At 47.3% G+C, this 17,330-nt stretch overlaps 1 protein-coding gene across 3 annotated transcripts in view; it reads left to right on the top strand.

The window, feature by feature from the left end:
• Window positions 1-17,330, top strand: part of LOC142296295 (programmed cell death 1 ligand 1-like) — a 102,165-nt gene that overhangs the window by 74,852 nt on the left and 9,983 nt on the right. For all 3 annotated transcript variants that reach the window (XM_075339728.1, XM_075339709.1, XM_075339718.1), the window contains exons 3-5: window positions 3,438-3,797; window positions 7,801-8,091; window positions 10,049-10,147. In XM_075339728.1, coding sequence (XP_075195843.1) covers window positions 3,438-3,797; window positions 7,801-8,091; window positions 10,049-10,147 — 750 coding nt within the window. The remainder of the gene's footprint in view (window positions 1-3,437; window positions 3,798-7,800; window positions 8,092-10,048; window positions 10,148-17,330) is intronic.

Raw genomic sequence — 17,330 nt, 5'->3', positions numbered from 1 at the left:
TGCAACAACTGTTAGTGTACTAACTTATCCATCCACAATGAATCCCTGTTGTATTTTTCCAAAAATGAAGCCCAAACTGCCAAATTTGCTCTAATCTGCCATTTGATGCAAACAAAATATGCTGGAGACTGCTTACCCTCCATGGCTGCTGAAAAACATCTAGAGAACACACAACCCAATGGCATAATCCAGCAGGTAAAATGAAGCTTGCAAAACAACAACTGAATCACCCAGAAGCGCACCTTCTTGGGCCACTTTAAAGCAGTTACTGACAACTGTAAAACCTACATTCCATAGTTACAGAATTAATAGCTATTCTCAGAAAATATATAACCCGTAGCTGGCCATCTATCTTTTCAGCAGCCAATGGAACCCCGTATGCTAACGCTACCTTTTTTAAGGTGAACAATAACTGCTGAATCAGAAGGACCAAAGCAAAAGAAATCGTCCAAGTAATGAATTATAGTACAAATTCCAGACAGATCCCGAACTACTCAAACAAACTAAAGGCTTCAAAATAAAAACATAAGCTAGAACAAACAATGGGCAAACAGGAATCTATGTAATATTCACTATCCCACATGTAGCCCAACAAATGAAAACTAGTGGGGTGCACTGGAAGAAAATGGAAATCCATCTGAATGTAGAATTTCACCATATGCATTCCATTTCTCCTTTCTTCTCCAAATCCACTGCCCTTTTTAAAAAAACACACATGATAAAGAAAACAAATCTGGTTAAATCCTATCATTAACAGAGACACCATCCGGGTATGATAAATGGTGACTAAGCTGAAACTTATTAAAGGGAACCAACCAGCAGGATTTTCACATATAAAGTAAAAGGCAGTGCCGTGCCATACTGGCACTAGGATGGTGAATAAAATCATACCTTCAGTTTAGAGTTTGGATCTTTGATTGCAGAAAAAAACATTATCATTGGTCCAGAAATGAGTGCATTAGTTGAGTGGCATGTGCATCAGGGCTGGACTTTGTGGGCTGTGTTTTCAGTAATGATTCCTCCCCTTGATGCCTGCCTCCCCTCTGTTTAAATTTCTCCCCTCTGCCCCTGTGAGTAATACAATGGATGGCGAGTGTGCAGTATTATGTTCAAGTTTTTTTCCAACTCTTCAATGAAATGGGGCCGGAATCAGCGCATGTGCGCACCGCGATCTCTGGCACCATTTTACTGAGGACTGTGAAGATGACTATGAACAGTGTCATATGCCTTGATAAAAAAAATTTGATTCTGTGCATGTTCGACTGCTGCTCATACTCGTCTTTACAGTGTCTTTAATAAAATAGCACCAGAGATCGCAGTGCTGATTCCGGCTACATTTTATTGAAGAGTTGGAGACAAAATTGAACATAATACTGCACAAGCCCCGGTGATAGTGTTAATTGTGGCGGCAGAGGGGAGAAATTTAAACAGAAGGAGGAACAGCTGGAGGAGGAATCATTACCAAAGGCCCAACCCAAAGGCCCGCCCCATTGCACAATGCACATGCCACTCAAGTAATACACTCATTTCTTTAATCTTTTAATGTTTTTTTCTGCAATCAAAGATCCAATCTATACACTGAAGATATGATTTGATTCACCATCCTAGCACAAGTATGGCACTGCCTTTACTTAAAGGGGTTATCCGGCTTCTTTGACTTTTTTTTTATTACCCTATGGGGCTACATTGGGGCAGGTAAGTAGATAGAGACCACTTACCTGCCCTGCTGTCAGCCCCTCTTCCAAGGCTCAGAGCTCCTGCTCCTGCCGCGATTTTGCTGCTTCCGGTCATTTCATGTCAACATGGGCAGGACCATGTTGACATGCAAATGTGGAACAGCATGTCGCCTCCCTGCTGGGCTGTACAGTGCGAGGAGTCACCGCCCCCTTCCCTTCACCCTCCCACAGATTCCCCCGCACCTCCGTTACTCTCCAGTAACCTCCCCCTGCACTGCTGTGGGGTCCGTGACCTGGGGGCGGGGCCTGGCGGCAGCTGCCGTGGTGTCAGCTCCAGCACCGGGCCCCTGCTCAGGATCACACATTAAAATGTACTGGCATCACAGATCACAGATGCCGGTACATTTGAAAGTGCTGATGAGAAGCAGCGCAGCGCTGCTTCTCATCACTGTCCCTCCCGCTGTCTGAGCTCTCTTCAGCACAGTGGTGACGTCAGAGCACAGACAGCGCGCGAACGTGCAGGAGAGGCGGGGAACGAGGACGGGTGAGTATGTATTCCTTACATGTGTTCCCGATGGGGATGGGATGGGGGGCGGGCGGTGCAGAGCCATATGTGTGCGTGTGCCGAGCCATATGTGTGCGTGTGCAGAGCCATATGTGTGCAGAGCCATATGTGTGCGTGTGCAGAGCCATATGTGTGCAGAGCCATATGTGTGCGTGTGCAGAGCCATATGTGTGCGTGTGCAGAGCCATATGTGTGTAGAGCCATATGTGTGCAGAGCCATATGTGTGCGTGTGTAGAGCCATATGTGTGCGGTACAGAGCCATATGTGTGCGGTACAGAGCCATATGTGTGCGTGTGCGGTACAGAGCCATATGTGTGCGTGTGCGGTGCAGAGGCATATGTGTGCGTGTGCGGTACAGAGCCGTATGTGTGCGGTACAGAGCCATATGTGTGCGGTACAGAGCCATATGTGTGCGGTGCAGAGCCATATGTGTGCGTGTGCGGTACAGAGCCATATGTGTGCGGTGCAGAGCCATATGTGTGCGTGTGCGGTACAGAGCCATATGTGTGCGTGTGCGGTGCAGAGCCATATGTGTGCGGTGCAGAGCCATATGTGTGCGTGTGCGGTACAGAGCCATATGTGTGCGTGTGCGGTAAAGAGCCATATGTGTGCGGTGCAGAGCCATATGTGTGCGTGTGCGGTGCACAGCCCGATGTGGGGCTGTTATTTGCAATGCTGTAGTGATAATAGGTCAGGTGCTGGGGCAGAATATATTGACAGGGAATGTGTGTGCAGGGGGCGGGCAGAGGGCGAGGCTGGACACTGAGGCGGGTGGTGACAGCTCTGACTGAGGTTCTGCACAGGAAGTGGTCATGTTTGCTGGATCTGAATGTAAACAAGAAGCTGCAGAGAATAAAGGGATAATTCAAGAGGAACAAAAGTTAGAAAACAAAAAATAACAATGTAGGTGTGATTTATATGACAATACAGCACAGATTAGCTTAACAAAAATTTTTGAGTTTATGTCGGACAACTCCTTTAATATGTGAAAAACCTGCTGGTTGGTTCCCTTTAAATTTCATTCTATACAACCATGGAGGGTTGAGGTGTAGTACTGCTGCCAAAATACAAAATGCAGTTGTGTGATCGGTGTGACATGGTTAAAGTTTGATTTGTTAACTGCTTAGAATAAGAAGTTACCGCTGTATTTATCATTTCATCAATGTCTCCTGACTTGATATATTTTACATTTCAGGGTTATTTACAGTGCGGGCGAAAAAGTCCCATTATGTTGCAGTATATGGAAATAATGTTTCAATGGAATGTGAATTCACGTTGGACATGGGAACAGATGTTGAAAAGCTGACCATTTTATGGAAGCACAGCAGAGATGAAGTGGACAGTGTAGATGTAGTACAGCATATTAATGGCAAGGATGTTGAAATATTGCAAGACAAGAACTACAGTGCCCGCATAAAGCTTTTACTGGAGGAACTGCACAATGGCAGGGCCATTCTTCACATTAATAAAGTAAAGATGACTGATGCAGGTCAATATTTGTGCATTATATCTTCCCACGGATCAGACTATAAAGTGCTAAATCTGGAAGTGCAAGGTAATTGTTTTCCTATTGTGTCTTTATAATGTACATACACAGGACAACTTTTCTCTATTGTATTGAAACCTTGAACAACTATTCTTTTCAGTAAAGTTAAAAACAAAAAAGTACTCTGATAGTACAGTATGACCAAAAGTTTGGACACAGCTTCTCATTCAAAGAGTTTTCTTTATTTTCATGAATCTGAAAATTGTAGATTCATATTGAAGGTATCAAAACTATGAATTAACACATGTGGAATAAAATACTTAACAAAAAAGTGTGAAACAACTGAAAATATGTCTTAGATTCTAGGTTCTTCAAAGTAGCCACCTTTTGCTTTGATCACTGCTTTGCACACTCTTGGCATTCTCTTGATGAGTTTCAAGAGGTAGTCACCGGAAATGGTTTTCACTTCACAGCTGTGCCCTGTCAGGTTTAATAAGTGGGATTTCTTGCCTCATAAATGGGGTTGGGGCCATCAGTTTTGTTGTGCAGAAGTCTGGTGGATACACAGCTGATAGTCCTACTGAATAGACTGTTAGAATTTGTATTATGGCAAGAAAAAAGCAGCTAAGTAAAGAAACACGAGTGGACATCATTACTTTAAGAAATGAAGGTCAGTCAGTCCGAAAAAAATTGGGAAAATTTTGAAAGTGTCCCCAAGTGCAGTGGCAAAAACTGTCAAACGCCACAAAGAAACAGGCTCACATGAGGACCGCCACAGGAAAGGAAGACCAAGAGTCACCTCTGCTGCGAAGGATAAGTTTATCTGAGTCACCAGCCTCAGAAATAGCAGGTTGACAGCAGCTCATATTAGAGACCAGGTCAATGCCACACAGAGTTGTAGCAGCAGACACATCTCTAGAACAACTGTTAAGAGGAGAGTTTGTGCAGCAGGCCTTCATGGTAAAATAGTTGTTAGGAAACAACTGCTAAGGACAGGCAACAAGCAGAAGAGACTTGTTTGGGCTAAAGAACAGGACATTAAACCAGTGGAAATCTGTGCTTTGGTCTGAGGAGTCCAAATTTGAGATCTTTGGATCCAACCACCATGTCTTTGTGCGATGCAGAAAAGGTGAACGGGTGGACTCTACATGCCTGGTTCCCATCGTGAAGCATGGAGGAGGAGGTGTGATGGTGTGGGGGTGCTTTGCTGGTGACACTGTTGTGGATTTATTCAAAATTGAAAGCATACTGAACCAGCATGGCTACCACAGCATCTTGCAGCGGCATGCTATTCCATCCGGTTTGCGTTTAGTTGGACCATCATTTATTTTTCAACAGGACAATGACCCCAAACACACCTCTAGGCTGTGTAAGGGCTATTTGACTAAGAAGGAGAGTGAAGGGATGCTACGCCAGATGACCTGGTCTCCACAGTCACCAGACCTGAACCCAATCGAGATGGTTTGGGGTGAGCTGGACCGCAGAGTGAAGGCAAAAGGGCCAACAAGTGCTAAGCATTTCTGGGAACTCCTTCAAGACTGTTGGAAGACCATTTCCGGTGACTACCTCTTGAAGCTCATCAAGAGAATGCTAAGAGTGTGCAAAGCAGTAATCAAAGCAAAAGGTGGCTACTTTGAAGAACCTAGAATATAGTACATATTTTCAGTTGCTTCACAATTTTTTGTTAAGTATTTCATTCCACATGTGTTAATGAATAGTTTTAATGCCTTCAATGTGAATCTACAATTTTCAGAGTCATGAAAATAAAGAACACTCTTTGAATGAGAAGGTGTGTCCAAAATTTTGGTCAGTACTGTATATCAATTCTAAAAGTACCTCCTTTTGCAAACCCTTTTGCCCCCATTCATCATGGTGTTTACTCCAGACGTCTGTTGTAGAACACCTTCAAAAGACTGAGAATTTTTGCACAAAATGAAGTTGCGCAAAAATGCTGTGACTTTTAGCATTTTCACAGCAGTTTTGAGCAGCTCCACGAAGCTTAGCGAAGCTAACCAGGAGCTGGGTGAGGAAGGAACGTTTGCCCAGCAAAGTCATTAAACATGGTGACATTTCTTACACCAAAAATGTTACTCCAGCCACTGACTGGAGTAATATTTCTGGCAAGGTGCACAGAGCCACTGATAAAGTTAAGTACATCAAGTGGCTTTCATGTCTTAATGAATTCTTTGCGTCTTATTCCTGACTGCCACTCATTAAGACTAGTGTACAAAATGCCAGTTATAATGAATCGGGTTTCTTTGCCTATAGCAACCTGTCAGCACATCAGACATATTGGTGCAGATGTATATGCCAAACACAGTTTGGCAGCAGTTTAAATAAAGCCTAAAGGTTTATTCCCATCTCAGCCTTTCATGGCTTCAAGCACTGAAGGTAAAACAATGGATAGAGACAAGATGGACTGAGGTACACTATTTCTGTAACGCTTATAAAAAGGAATGGTAGTTATGGAAAGTGTAGCACAGCTGCTATTGACTGTTCACGTAGCTTCACCTTCAGTCAGGGCCTTGATGGATTACTACTGCCTCAGCCATGAAGGGTTTAGAAGGAAATAAAGCTTTAAATCTGTATTTATACAGGTATTGGAAGATTTGTTCTACCATATGTCATTCTTTTTTCAAGAAAGGGAAGAATTCACAACACATGTGAAAAGAACCTGTTAAACTCACCCTAGCCTCCACCCCCAACCTTACAGAGGAGAAACATAAAGAAAAAGATAAAAAAACAAACAAAAGTCTATCAATCAATGTTTTTTTTTTTATTTTCTAAGGCTCTTTCCTTATACTTTGTAAAGACCCATTTATGTTTATTTAAAAACAATTCAATTAGCCAAAAATTGCATTATATATTCTTTGAACAATATTTTCCTGATATCACAGGACTCAGTCAATCATGTCCTTGACTCTAAAAATACAAGCCTTGAACTTTCTGGGAAACGTTGCAAGTGTATCTACACTTAAAAGGTTATTGAAGAAGTAAGTTGTCTCTTGAGCAGCTCATAACTCTGTAGACTCCTTACTTCCTGGTTTCTGTTAAAAAAAATTGTTTAAAAGAACTGAGAGTCTTCAGTGGTTGATACCTTTTAATGGCTAACTGAAAAGATGGCAATAATAGTGGTATCAACCACTGAGGCCTCTCAGTTCTTTTAAACAACTTTTTTTTATCTCTACTGGCTAACACGGTACAAAGATATATTTTACCTGGTTTCTGGTAATACCAGTTTCACACATCCTTCTTTTTGCCGGTTTGGCGGATCCGGCGGCCTCCCGTACAGTGAATACAGTACAATGACAGCTGTCATGCTGTCATGTGACCGGCGCATGTGACCCGGAAGTAACAGCGCTCTCATTGTACTGTATTCACTGTACGGGAGCGCGCCGGATCCGCCAAACCGGCAAAAAGAAGGATGTGTGAAACTGGCTTCCGGCAGTCTCTCCTCCTTGAGTGACAGTTCTGTTCAGTAGTAGAGCTCTTGTATTGGAAGAAATGTAAAGCTCCTCACAAGATTTTGCACATTCGGCTATCAGTGGTTTGTTCTGGAGTGTGTACTGTTATCACTTTGTTTGCCTATACGCTGCATTTGAATATCCACAGAGCTCAGGAAAGTGAGAGCTGTGATGCTGGGTGTTTAGGGCTGAGAAAGTGGTTGAGGGTGATGAGCAGCTCACTACGATATAGAAATCAATGAGCTGGAGAGAGCTGACTGGTATGTTAGGAGATAACTCCTCTACTGGAATGTAACTCCTGCACACACACGACCAGGGTCTGGTCAAGCACTACTAGTCCAATTCCATGGAAACGAGCTGTACAATATGTAAGATAAAAGCTATCATATCAGTAGAGTGGTAGCAGATAGAAAGAGCAAGTCAATTGCAAACTTGCTTATTTTCATGCTAATTAAAGCAAATTAGTAACTTGACAAAATACCTTTTTAAATGTAGAATTCATACCACACCTCATATTCATTGTATTGAGCTTTCAAATAATACCCAGTTCATTATATTTTTCTCAGTGATTACATCTAATGGTAAAATACAATACTATTTTTCCTTAGCACCATACAAGAAGATAACAAAACAAGTCAGAGATGTGATTAATACTTCTGGAGAGACAGTCCGGGAAGTTTCCTGTCAATCATTTGGATATCCAAAGACAAATGTCACCTGGGTGTTAGACACAGAGAATCTCACTGTGGTCCAGAACATCAGCTACACACTAACTGCTGACAGTTTGTACAATGTCACCAGTGTTGTCAGAATCCCAGCAACATCTAGTACAACTCTCACTTGTACCTTCTGGAATGAAATAAATCATAATGCAACATCCCTCACTTTTACGGTATCAGGTAATCCATTTTCTGTAACACTTATACAGTATGTGTTTCCACTTTCTTCTTTTTTTTCAAGTTTTTTGCTTTCTGTTAAGGCAATAACACTAAGGGATACTTTGCACGCTGCGACATCGCTAGCCGATGGTAGCGATGCCGAGCGCGATAGTCCCCGCCCCCGTCGCACATGCGATATCTTGTGATAGCTGTCGTAGCGAACATTATCGCTACAGCAGCTTTACACGCACTTACCTGCCCTGCGATGTAGCTCTGGCCGGAGACCCACCTCCTTCCTAAGGGGGCGGGTCGTGCGGCGTCACAGCGATGTCACATGGCAGGCGGCCAATAGAAGCGGAGGAGCGGAGATGAGCGGGACATAAACATCCCGCCCTCCTCCTTCCTTCCTCATTGCAGGCGGGACGCAGGTAAGGAGATGTTCCTCGCTCCTGCGGCTTCATACACCGTGATGTGTGCTGCCGCAGGAACGAGAAACAACATCGTACCTGTCGCTGCAGCGAAATTATGAAAATGACCGACACTACACAGATCACCGATTTACGACGGTTTTGTGATCGTTTATCGGCGCAGCTAGGCTTTACACGTTGCGACGTTGTTACTGGCGCCGGATGTGCGTCACTTTCGATTCGACCCCGATGACATCGCAGTAGCGATGTCGCAACGTGCAAAGTACCCCTTAGGCATATGACAGTATTACAGTTTTTTGTACAAATCCAGGCTTCTCATAAATGAGCATGGGGCCTTATGGTACCTCTCATTTTGTAGGAGTACATACAGTTTCCTTAATTGAATTTCATATGAACAATTATTCTATTAGCATGGCTTCTGTCATGTGTGAAGCTCAATAATCACAAATGGAAGGCATTATAGATGAGGTTCCTTAAAGGGTTATTCCCATCTCCAAGATCCTGTCCTAATATGTAGTAGGTGTAATAATAATAATAATAATATTAGCAAATACCTCCAATTAGAAATGTAGTATAGTTCTTCTAATTTACTATGGTGCTTGTTTCATGGCCAGGGCATTGCAGGACCTTACGTATCCATGGTTTGGACCAGGCATATAGTGACAGTTAGCTAGTTGCTTGTGGTCGTAACCATGAATACCTAAGGTCCTGCAATGCCCTGCACATGGGGTAAGCAACATGGTGAATCAGAAGAACTATGCTACATTTATAATTGGAGGTAGTTGATAATATTATTAATATAAGATTATTACATCTACTACATATTGGGATAGCCTCTTGGAGATGGGAATACCCCATTTAGGTCATATTCATACCTCATTTACCAGTTCTTGGAAAAAAACATAATGAGCGATCTTTGTGATCACTAAAGAGAGCTCAGGGATACTTAATTGCTCTGACCACAAAAATAATATGATCCATATGGCCTAATTGCTGTGCAACGTACAGTGAAAAGTGACCACTAATAATGAACACATACCAATATACTATTGAACAAGCAGCATAACCTACATAATTATTATGTACAAATATGCACATATGTAATGTTCTTTTATAGTGAACCAGTATACGTTATTACCATACCTTTCAGTCTCATTTAAAAGCATTCCTACAATATCTTTATAAGAGCCCAGCTATCCCATATAGTTAAGAAAGTAACTTTTATAATTGTTCTGTGCGTTATGCTAATCAGTGTGTCTGGGTGATATGGGTATCTCTGGTCTGTGCTTGATGTCTCCTCTGTCCCTGCAATCACCGTCTGCCTGTCTTGATTGACAAGGTTGACATTATCCACAGAATCTAATGCATCTATGTAGCTCCTGTTCCCTGTAAGTATTGAATTCAGAATTCTGACCCCAAACACAGGTGTTCATATGGCCACTTGTCAATGCAAAATTATGTGCTATATTGTAAATGACCACAACACTGTAGTGTTAATATAATTGTTTATTCTATTTTTTTTTGTTATTTTTACATAATTGTTTTTTCAGAAACTGTAAAAAATCAGAAATCTCAAGAATGGAAACTTTCATTTGCCAGTTTGGCAATATTTATTGTAGTAGTAGTTGTTATCTTGGCAGTAGTGTGTGGTAAGTCAATTTATATATTATTTTTTTTTGTATAGAAAACTTGTGTTTCTCTGTACATCAACAGATAGTGATCTAAAGATGTTGTACATTTTTTTCCCTTATTCTTTGTATTTCGTATTTGTAATTTTCCAATTTTCTTGTGCAGATCCCTCCATGAATCCTAAAATACAGTTAAAATATTCTAATAATGAAGTTCCCCCTCCAAAAGCAGAATTTAAATAATAGTGTTTTAAAATGTCAAATCAGGAATGATGCAAAGATAGTCAGGAAAAAGAGTCAATTAATTATATGGTGAACTCAATGGGTCACTACCAGCTACATCCTCAAGAGGATTTTTGTACTAGTTTTCTTGTGTGTTTTAAGTACAGATCTCTCTCTGATATTGACATATGCGCCCAACAAGGCATACAGTCATGGCTGAAAGTGTAGGCAATTGTTCAGAAAATTAATTATTTCTCCTATAAAATTATTGGAATTACACGTTTTGCTATTCACATGTTTATAAGGCAAATTGGACATAATTTCCCCCACAACCCCCAAAAATGCTCAGGACAAAATTGTTGACATTTTCCCAAATTTGTGGATAAATAAGTTTGTTTTAAGTATATGATGCTCATTGAAACTGACAAGTGTGGTCGGTAACAGGTGTGGGCAATATGAAAATTACACCTAAAACCACATAAAAGGGGGGGAGAATTTGACTGAATCTTTGCATTGTGTGTGCCACACTAAGGGGTACTTTGCACACTACGATATCGCAGGTGCGATGTCGGTGGGGCCAAATCGAAAGTGACGCACATCCGGCGTCGCTGTCGATATCGTAGTGTGTAAATCCTTTATGATACAATTAACGAGCGCAAAAGCGTCGTAATCGTATCATCGGTGTAGTGTCCAACATTTCTATAATGTAGCTGCAGTGACAGTACGATGTTGTTCCTCGTTCCCCTGCAACAGCACACATCACTGTGTGAGAAACCGCAGGAGCGAGGAACATCTCCTATCTGCGTCACCGCGGCTCACGCTGGCTATGTGGAAGGACGGAGGTGGGCTCATCTCCGCCCCTCCGCTTCTATTGGCCGCCTGCTGTGTGACGTCGCTGTGATGCCGCACGACCCGCCCCCTTAGTAAGGAGGCGGTTTGCCGGCCAGTGCGACGTCGCAGGGCAGGTGAGTGCATGTGAAGCTGCCGTAGCGATAATGTTCACTACGGCAGCAATCACAAGATATCGCTGCTGCAACGGGGGCGGGGACTATCACGCTCTGCATCGCAAGCACCGGCTAGCGATGTCGTAGTGTGCAAAGTACCCCTTAGAAAGGAGAAAAGAAAGAGGAGATGATAACTGTCTGAGGACTTAAGAACGAAAATTGTAGAAAAATATCAACAATCTCAAGGTTACAAGTCCATCTCCAGAGATCTTGATGTTCCTTTGTCCACGGTGTGCAGCATAATGAAGACGTTTACCACCCATGGCACTTGTCACGCTCCCCGGGTCCCCTGCGCTGCTCCCCGGCTCACCTGTCACGCTCTCCGGCTCCCCTGCCTCGCTCCCCGGTTCTTCGGTCCGGTCTCCGCCGCTCCCCGCTCTCCAGCGTCCATCGCTTGCGCTTCCCAGGCGTCCTGGTCCCCGCTCCCGGCGCCCGTCGGCTTCTCAGCCCCAGCCCGGCTCTGCTGCTTCCTTCCCTCAGCTTCCTGCTCTGGCTTCTGGCACCCGGGCCGCGCGCATGCGCATTAGGGCGCGCGCGCGGTCATTGACCCTTTCTTAAAGGGCCAGCGTCAATTGACAGGAAATGAAGCACACAGGTACAGGGTATAAAGGGGTTTAATGTCCAAGTGGGCGGGGCCTGATCTTCGTGTTTCTCTAGCTAGGAGTCAGGTCTCCTTGTGTTCCTGTGAGATACTCACCTCTCTCTCTTCTAGAGCCGATCCTGCCGTGCCATCCGGTCCTGCCGAATCCCGAGACCCGAACGCTGTCTATCTGCCATCCTGACAGTCCGTACCATCTCTGATCCCTGCGGTGACCCGTCATCTCGCTCCCAAGGTTCCGGACTCCGCCTGACATCATCTCGGCTTCCGAACCGGAGCTCCGTCACCCGGACTACCATCAGTGACTCCGTGGTCCCAGGGACTTCTCCGTTATACTCTTGTGCACGGACTGTTCAGCTACCTGTAGTGCTCCAGCTACCGGACCCCTTACCACCATCAAGGAGTTCGGCCCAGTGGATCCACCTCCTGGGTCTGTCCGTCCACCTGGCCCTAACAGTAAGATCAGGCCATGGATCCCGCTGAAGCACTAGCAGCCGTACAGGAGGAACTCCAACGCCAGCGTGAAGTCCAGACCCGCATGCTGCAATTCATGTCTTCTGTGGACACCCGCCTGAACACGCTACAAGCGTCAGTTACGTCTTCAGCATCCCGGGCTTCCACTAGTCAATCCACGGCTCCAGCTCCCGTGGCGACTTCTTCGGATGCTTCCAGACTTCGTTTGGCCTCACCACCCCGGTACGCCGGAGACCCCAAGACCTGCAGGGGATTCATAAACCAATGCTCCCTCCATTTCACGCAGCTGCCGCATTTGTTTGCCTCCGACCAAGCCAAGGTCGCCTTCATCATGTCCCATCTAGAGGGTGAGGCACTGGCGTGGATGAACCCCTTGTGGGAGAAGGGGGATCCTGTGACCACAAACATCCAGGAGTTCCTGCAGGCATTCCGTGGCACCTTTGACGAGCCAGGACGCGCCTCCGCGTCTGCTTCCTCTCTTCTCCGGTTACGTCAGGGGACTCTGACGGTGGGTCAATACGCAATCCGGTTTCGCACCTTGGCTTCGGAACTCGGGTGGAACAACGAGGCCCTAACCGCCGCCTTCTGGGAAGGACTCTCGGGGCGAATTAAAGATGAGCTGGCGGGTCGTGACGTACCGTCCACCCTGGATGCCCTGATTACTCTAGCGACTCGAGTGGACATACGCTTTCAGGAGCGATCCAAAGAGGTGTCCCGTGAGAGACGTCCGGTACGGCATTCCTCTCCTCCGCAGAAGCCCCTCGTACTTCAATCAACGGCATCTGGTGTCTCCGTCCACGAGCCCATGCAGATCGACCATGTGCGGCAGTCTGAACAACGTCGAGCCGAGCGGCTCGCCAAGGGCCTCTGCTTTTACTGCGGAGAGGGCACACACCTTCTACGCTCCTGTCCAGAGAGGCCGGGAAACTCCAAAGCCTAGGGTTGGTAGGAGAGGCCACCCTAGGTGCTGGGACTCTCTCAGACCCGGTTACGTGGACTGTGCAAGTGACAACGGGAGAGACGCGGTTCACGGCTGAGGCGTACCTCGATTCTGGGGCCGCAGGCAATTTCATCCAGCAGGCCACGGTGGACAAGTACCAGGTGCCTGTTACTCCACTCGACAAGCCCCTAGTGATTGCCTCTGTGGATGGGAGACCCCTCTCTGACACCATCTCCTGGATCACCAGGCCGGTCGAACTGCGTATCGGTGCCCTGCACACCGAGAACATCGCTCTCTACGTCCTCCCACACATGTCCCATCAAATCCTGCTGGGACTTCCCTGGTTACGGACACACGAACCATCAGTCAGCTGGGGCACTGGTGAAATCACCCGATGGGGCTCTTCGTGCCATGATAAATGTCTGAAGACCATACAACCCATCCGACGACCTCCGGTTCCAGAAAACCTACCGGGACTACCCTCGGCATATTGGTCCTTCACGGACGTCTTTGATAAAAAGGAATCTGAGGTACTTCCGCCACATAGTCCTTACGATTGTGCCATCGACCTGCTCCCGGGAACAACACCACCTCGAGGACGGATATATCCATTGTCTCCAGCCGAAACAAGGGCCATGTCTACCTACATCACAGAGAGCCTGGCAAGGGGATTCATTCGGAGATCCTCCTCTCCTGCTGGAGCAGGCTTCTTCTTCGTTAAGAAGAAAGAAGGCGACTTACGCCCATGTATAGACTACCGGGGATTAAACCAAATCACCGTGAAAAACAAGTACCCTCTGCCGCTCATTCACGAATTGTTTGACCGGCTTAGAGGAGCTCGTGTGTTCACCAAGCTGGATCTTCGGGGTGCCTACAATCTGGTCCGCATCCGCTCTGGGGACGAATGGAAGACCGCGTTCAATACTCGCGATGGGCATTATGAATACTGCGTGATGCCCTTCGGCCTGTGTAACGCACCAGCAGTCTTTCAAGAATTGGTGAACGACGTTTTCCGGGACCTTCTCTACGTCTGTGTGGTGGTGTATCTGGATGATATCCTTGTCTTCTCTCCGGACCTCCAGACCCACAGAGAGAACGTGCAGCTGGTTCTACAAAGACTGAGAGAGAATCGTCTGTACGCCAAGTACGAGAAGTGTGTCTTTGAGCAGTCTTCTCTCCCCTTCCTGGGTTACATCATCTCCGATACCGGACTGCAGATGGATCCAAAGAAGGTCTCCTCCATTCTTAACTGGCCTCCTCCTTCTGGACTGAAGGCAATCCAACGCTTCCTGGGGTTCGCCAACTACTACCGCCAGTTCATCCCTCACTTCTCTGCTCTGACTGCTCCTCTCTCCGCCTTGACCAAGAAGGAGGCTAATCCAAAGGACTGGTCACCTGCGGCCGACGCCGCGTTTGGCTCTCTGAAGCGGGCATTTGCCTCCTCTCCTGTACTCCACCGTCCGGAGTTAAACCGCCAGTTCACCTTGGAGGTGGATGCTTCCTCCTCGGGAGCCAGAGCAGTGCTCATGCAGAAGTCCTCCTCCGGGAAGATGGTGACTTGCGGATTCTTCTCCAAGAGCTTCTCAGTGCCTGAACGCAACTACACCATCGGTGACCGAGAGCTATTGGCAGTCAAACTGGCTCTGGAGGAATGGCGCTACCTTCTGGAAGGAGCAGTGTACCCCGTGATTATTTACACGGACCACAAGAACCTGGAATACCTGCGGTCCGCTCAGCGACTGAACCCACGGCAAGCCAGGTGGTCCTTATTCTTTGCCAGGTTTGATTTCCAGCTCCATTTCCGACCCGCGGACAAGAATGTACGCGCTGATGCCTTGTCCAGGTCTTTCATACCCATGGAGCAGGAGGAGGAGACTACCCAACCCATCATCTGTCCTAGCAAAATCATTCCGGTGGCCCCTGTCACCCTGGCCCAGATACCGCCCGGGAAGACCTATGTCTCTGAGACTGACAGGCAAAAAGTGCTACACTGGGGTCATGCCTCGAAAACAGCCGGTCATGCTGGTCAGAAGAGAACATGGGGTGCGATTGTACGTCATTACTGGTGGCCATCCCTTCGCACGGACGTCGCTGCTTTTGTCTCTGCCTGCTCCTCTTGTGCCAGGAACAAGACGCCCAAACACCTGCCATATGGCCGTCTTCTGCCTCTGCCGATACCCTCAGTTCCGTGGCAACACATAGCGATGGACTTTATTACGGACTTGCCATTGTCCTCCGGACACACAGTCATATGGGTCGTGGTGGATCGGTTCTCTAAAATGGCTCATTTCATCCCTATGGCTGGACTGCCCTCTGCTCAGGAACTCGCGGACGCCTATATACATCACATCTTCCGCTTACATGGCTTTCCATCACACATTGTATCCGACAGAGGAACTCAGTTCACCTCCCGCTTCTGGAGGGCTCTCTGCAAACATCTGGGAGTGACTCTGGACTTTTCTTCTGCCTACCATCCTCAGTCTAATGGCCAAGTGGAAAGGGTAAATCAAATCTTGACCTCCTTCTTATGTCACTATGTCAACGCCCATCACGACGACTGGTCCACGCTTCTTCCTTGGGCTGAATTCTCCCATAACCACCACATCAGTGAGTCGTCCTCCAGCTCTCCCTTCCATGTCGTTTATGGACTTCAGCCCTCCGTCCCATTGCCTGTATCCCCTTCTTCGGATGTCCCTGCTGCTGATACTGTAGCCCGTGACTTTGCAACCATTTGGGACTCTGTCAAGGCGTCCCTTGGGCGTGCTTCCCTGCGGATGAAGAGACACGCAGACAAGAGACGTCTGGACCCTCCGTGTTTCTCTCCTGGAGATCTAGTCTGGCTTGCTTCCAAGTACGTCCGATTGAAGATACCATCCTACAAGCTGGGTCCTCGCTACATCGGGCCGTTTAAAGTCCTCAACAAGATCAATGAGGTCTCCTACAAGCTACAGCTCCCGGCCACGATGAGGATACCCAACTCATTCCACGTCTCCCTGCTCAAGCCGGTTGTCCTTGGTCCCTTCTCCGCTGCTGCCAGTTCGGCTCCTCCTCCTATTGCCGATGACGACATCTATGCGGTAAGGGATATCATGGCCATGAAGACCGTACGGGGTCGACAGTTCTTCCTGGTGGACTGGGCAGGGTATGGTCCTGAGGATAGGTCCTGGGAGCCCCGGGAGAATGTGGGTACTCCTCTGATACGTGCCTTCCTGTCCCGGTTGCGGGGAGGGGGGCATTGGGGGGGGGGTACTGTCACGCTCCCCGGGTCCCCTGCGCTGCTCCCCGGCTCACCTGTCACGCTCTCCGGCTCCCCTGCCTCGCTCCCCGGTTCTTCGGTCCGGTCTCCGCCGCTCCCCGCTCTCCAGCGTCCATCGCTTGCGCTTCCCAGGCGTCCTGGTCCCCGCTCCCGGCGCCCGTCGGCTTCTCAGCCCCAGCCTGGCTCTGCTGCTTCCTTCCCTCAGCTTCCTGCTCTGGCTTCTGGCACCCGGGCCGCGCGCATGCGCATTAGGGCGCGCGCGCGGTCATTGACCCTTTCTTAAAGGGCCAGCGTCAATTGACAGGAAATGAAGCACACAGGTACAGGGTATAAAGGGGTTTAATGTCCAAGTGGGCGGGGCCTGATCTTCGTGTTTCTCTAGCTAGGAGTCAGGTCTCCTTGTGTTCCTGTGAGATACTCACCTCTCTCTCTTCTAGAGCCGATCCTGCCGTGCCATCCGGTCCTGCCGAATCCCGAGACCCGAACGCTGTCTATCTGCCATCCTGACAGTCCGTACCGTCTCTGATCCCTGCGGTGACCCGTCATCTCGCTCCCAAGGTTCCGGACTCCGCCTGACATCATCTCGGCTTCCGAACCGGAGCTCCGTCACCCGGACTACCATCAGTGACTCCGTGGTCCCAGGGACTTCTCCGTTGTACTCTTGTGCACGGACTGTTCAGCTACCTGTAGTGCTCCAGCTACCGGACCCC

Source organism: Anomaloglossus baeobatrachus, chromosome 1 (assembly GCF_048569485.1).
Source record: "Anomaloglossus baeobatrachus isolate aAnoBae1 chromosome 1, aAnoBae1.hap1, whole genome shotgun sequence".
Classification (NCBI taxonomy): Eukaryota; Metazoa; Chordata; class Amphibia; order Anura; family Aromobatidae; genus Anomaloglossus; species Anomaloglossus baeobatrachus.
Note: the sequence above shows the minus strand (reverse complement) of the source record. Positions and strands in the feature narration are given on the sequence as shown.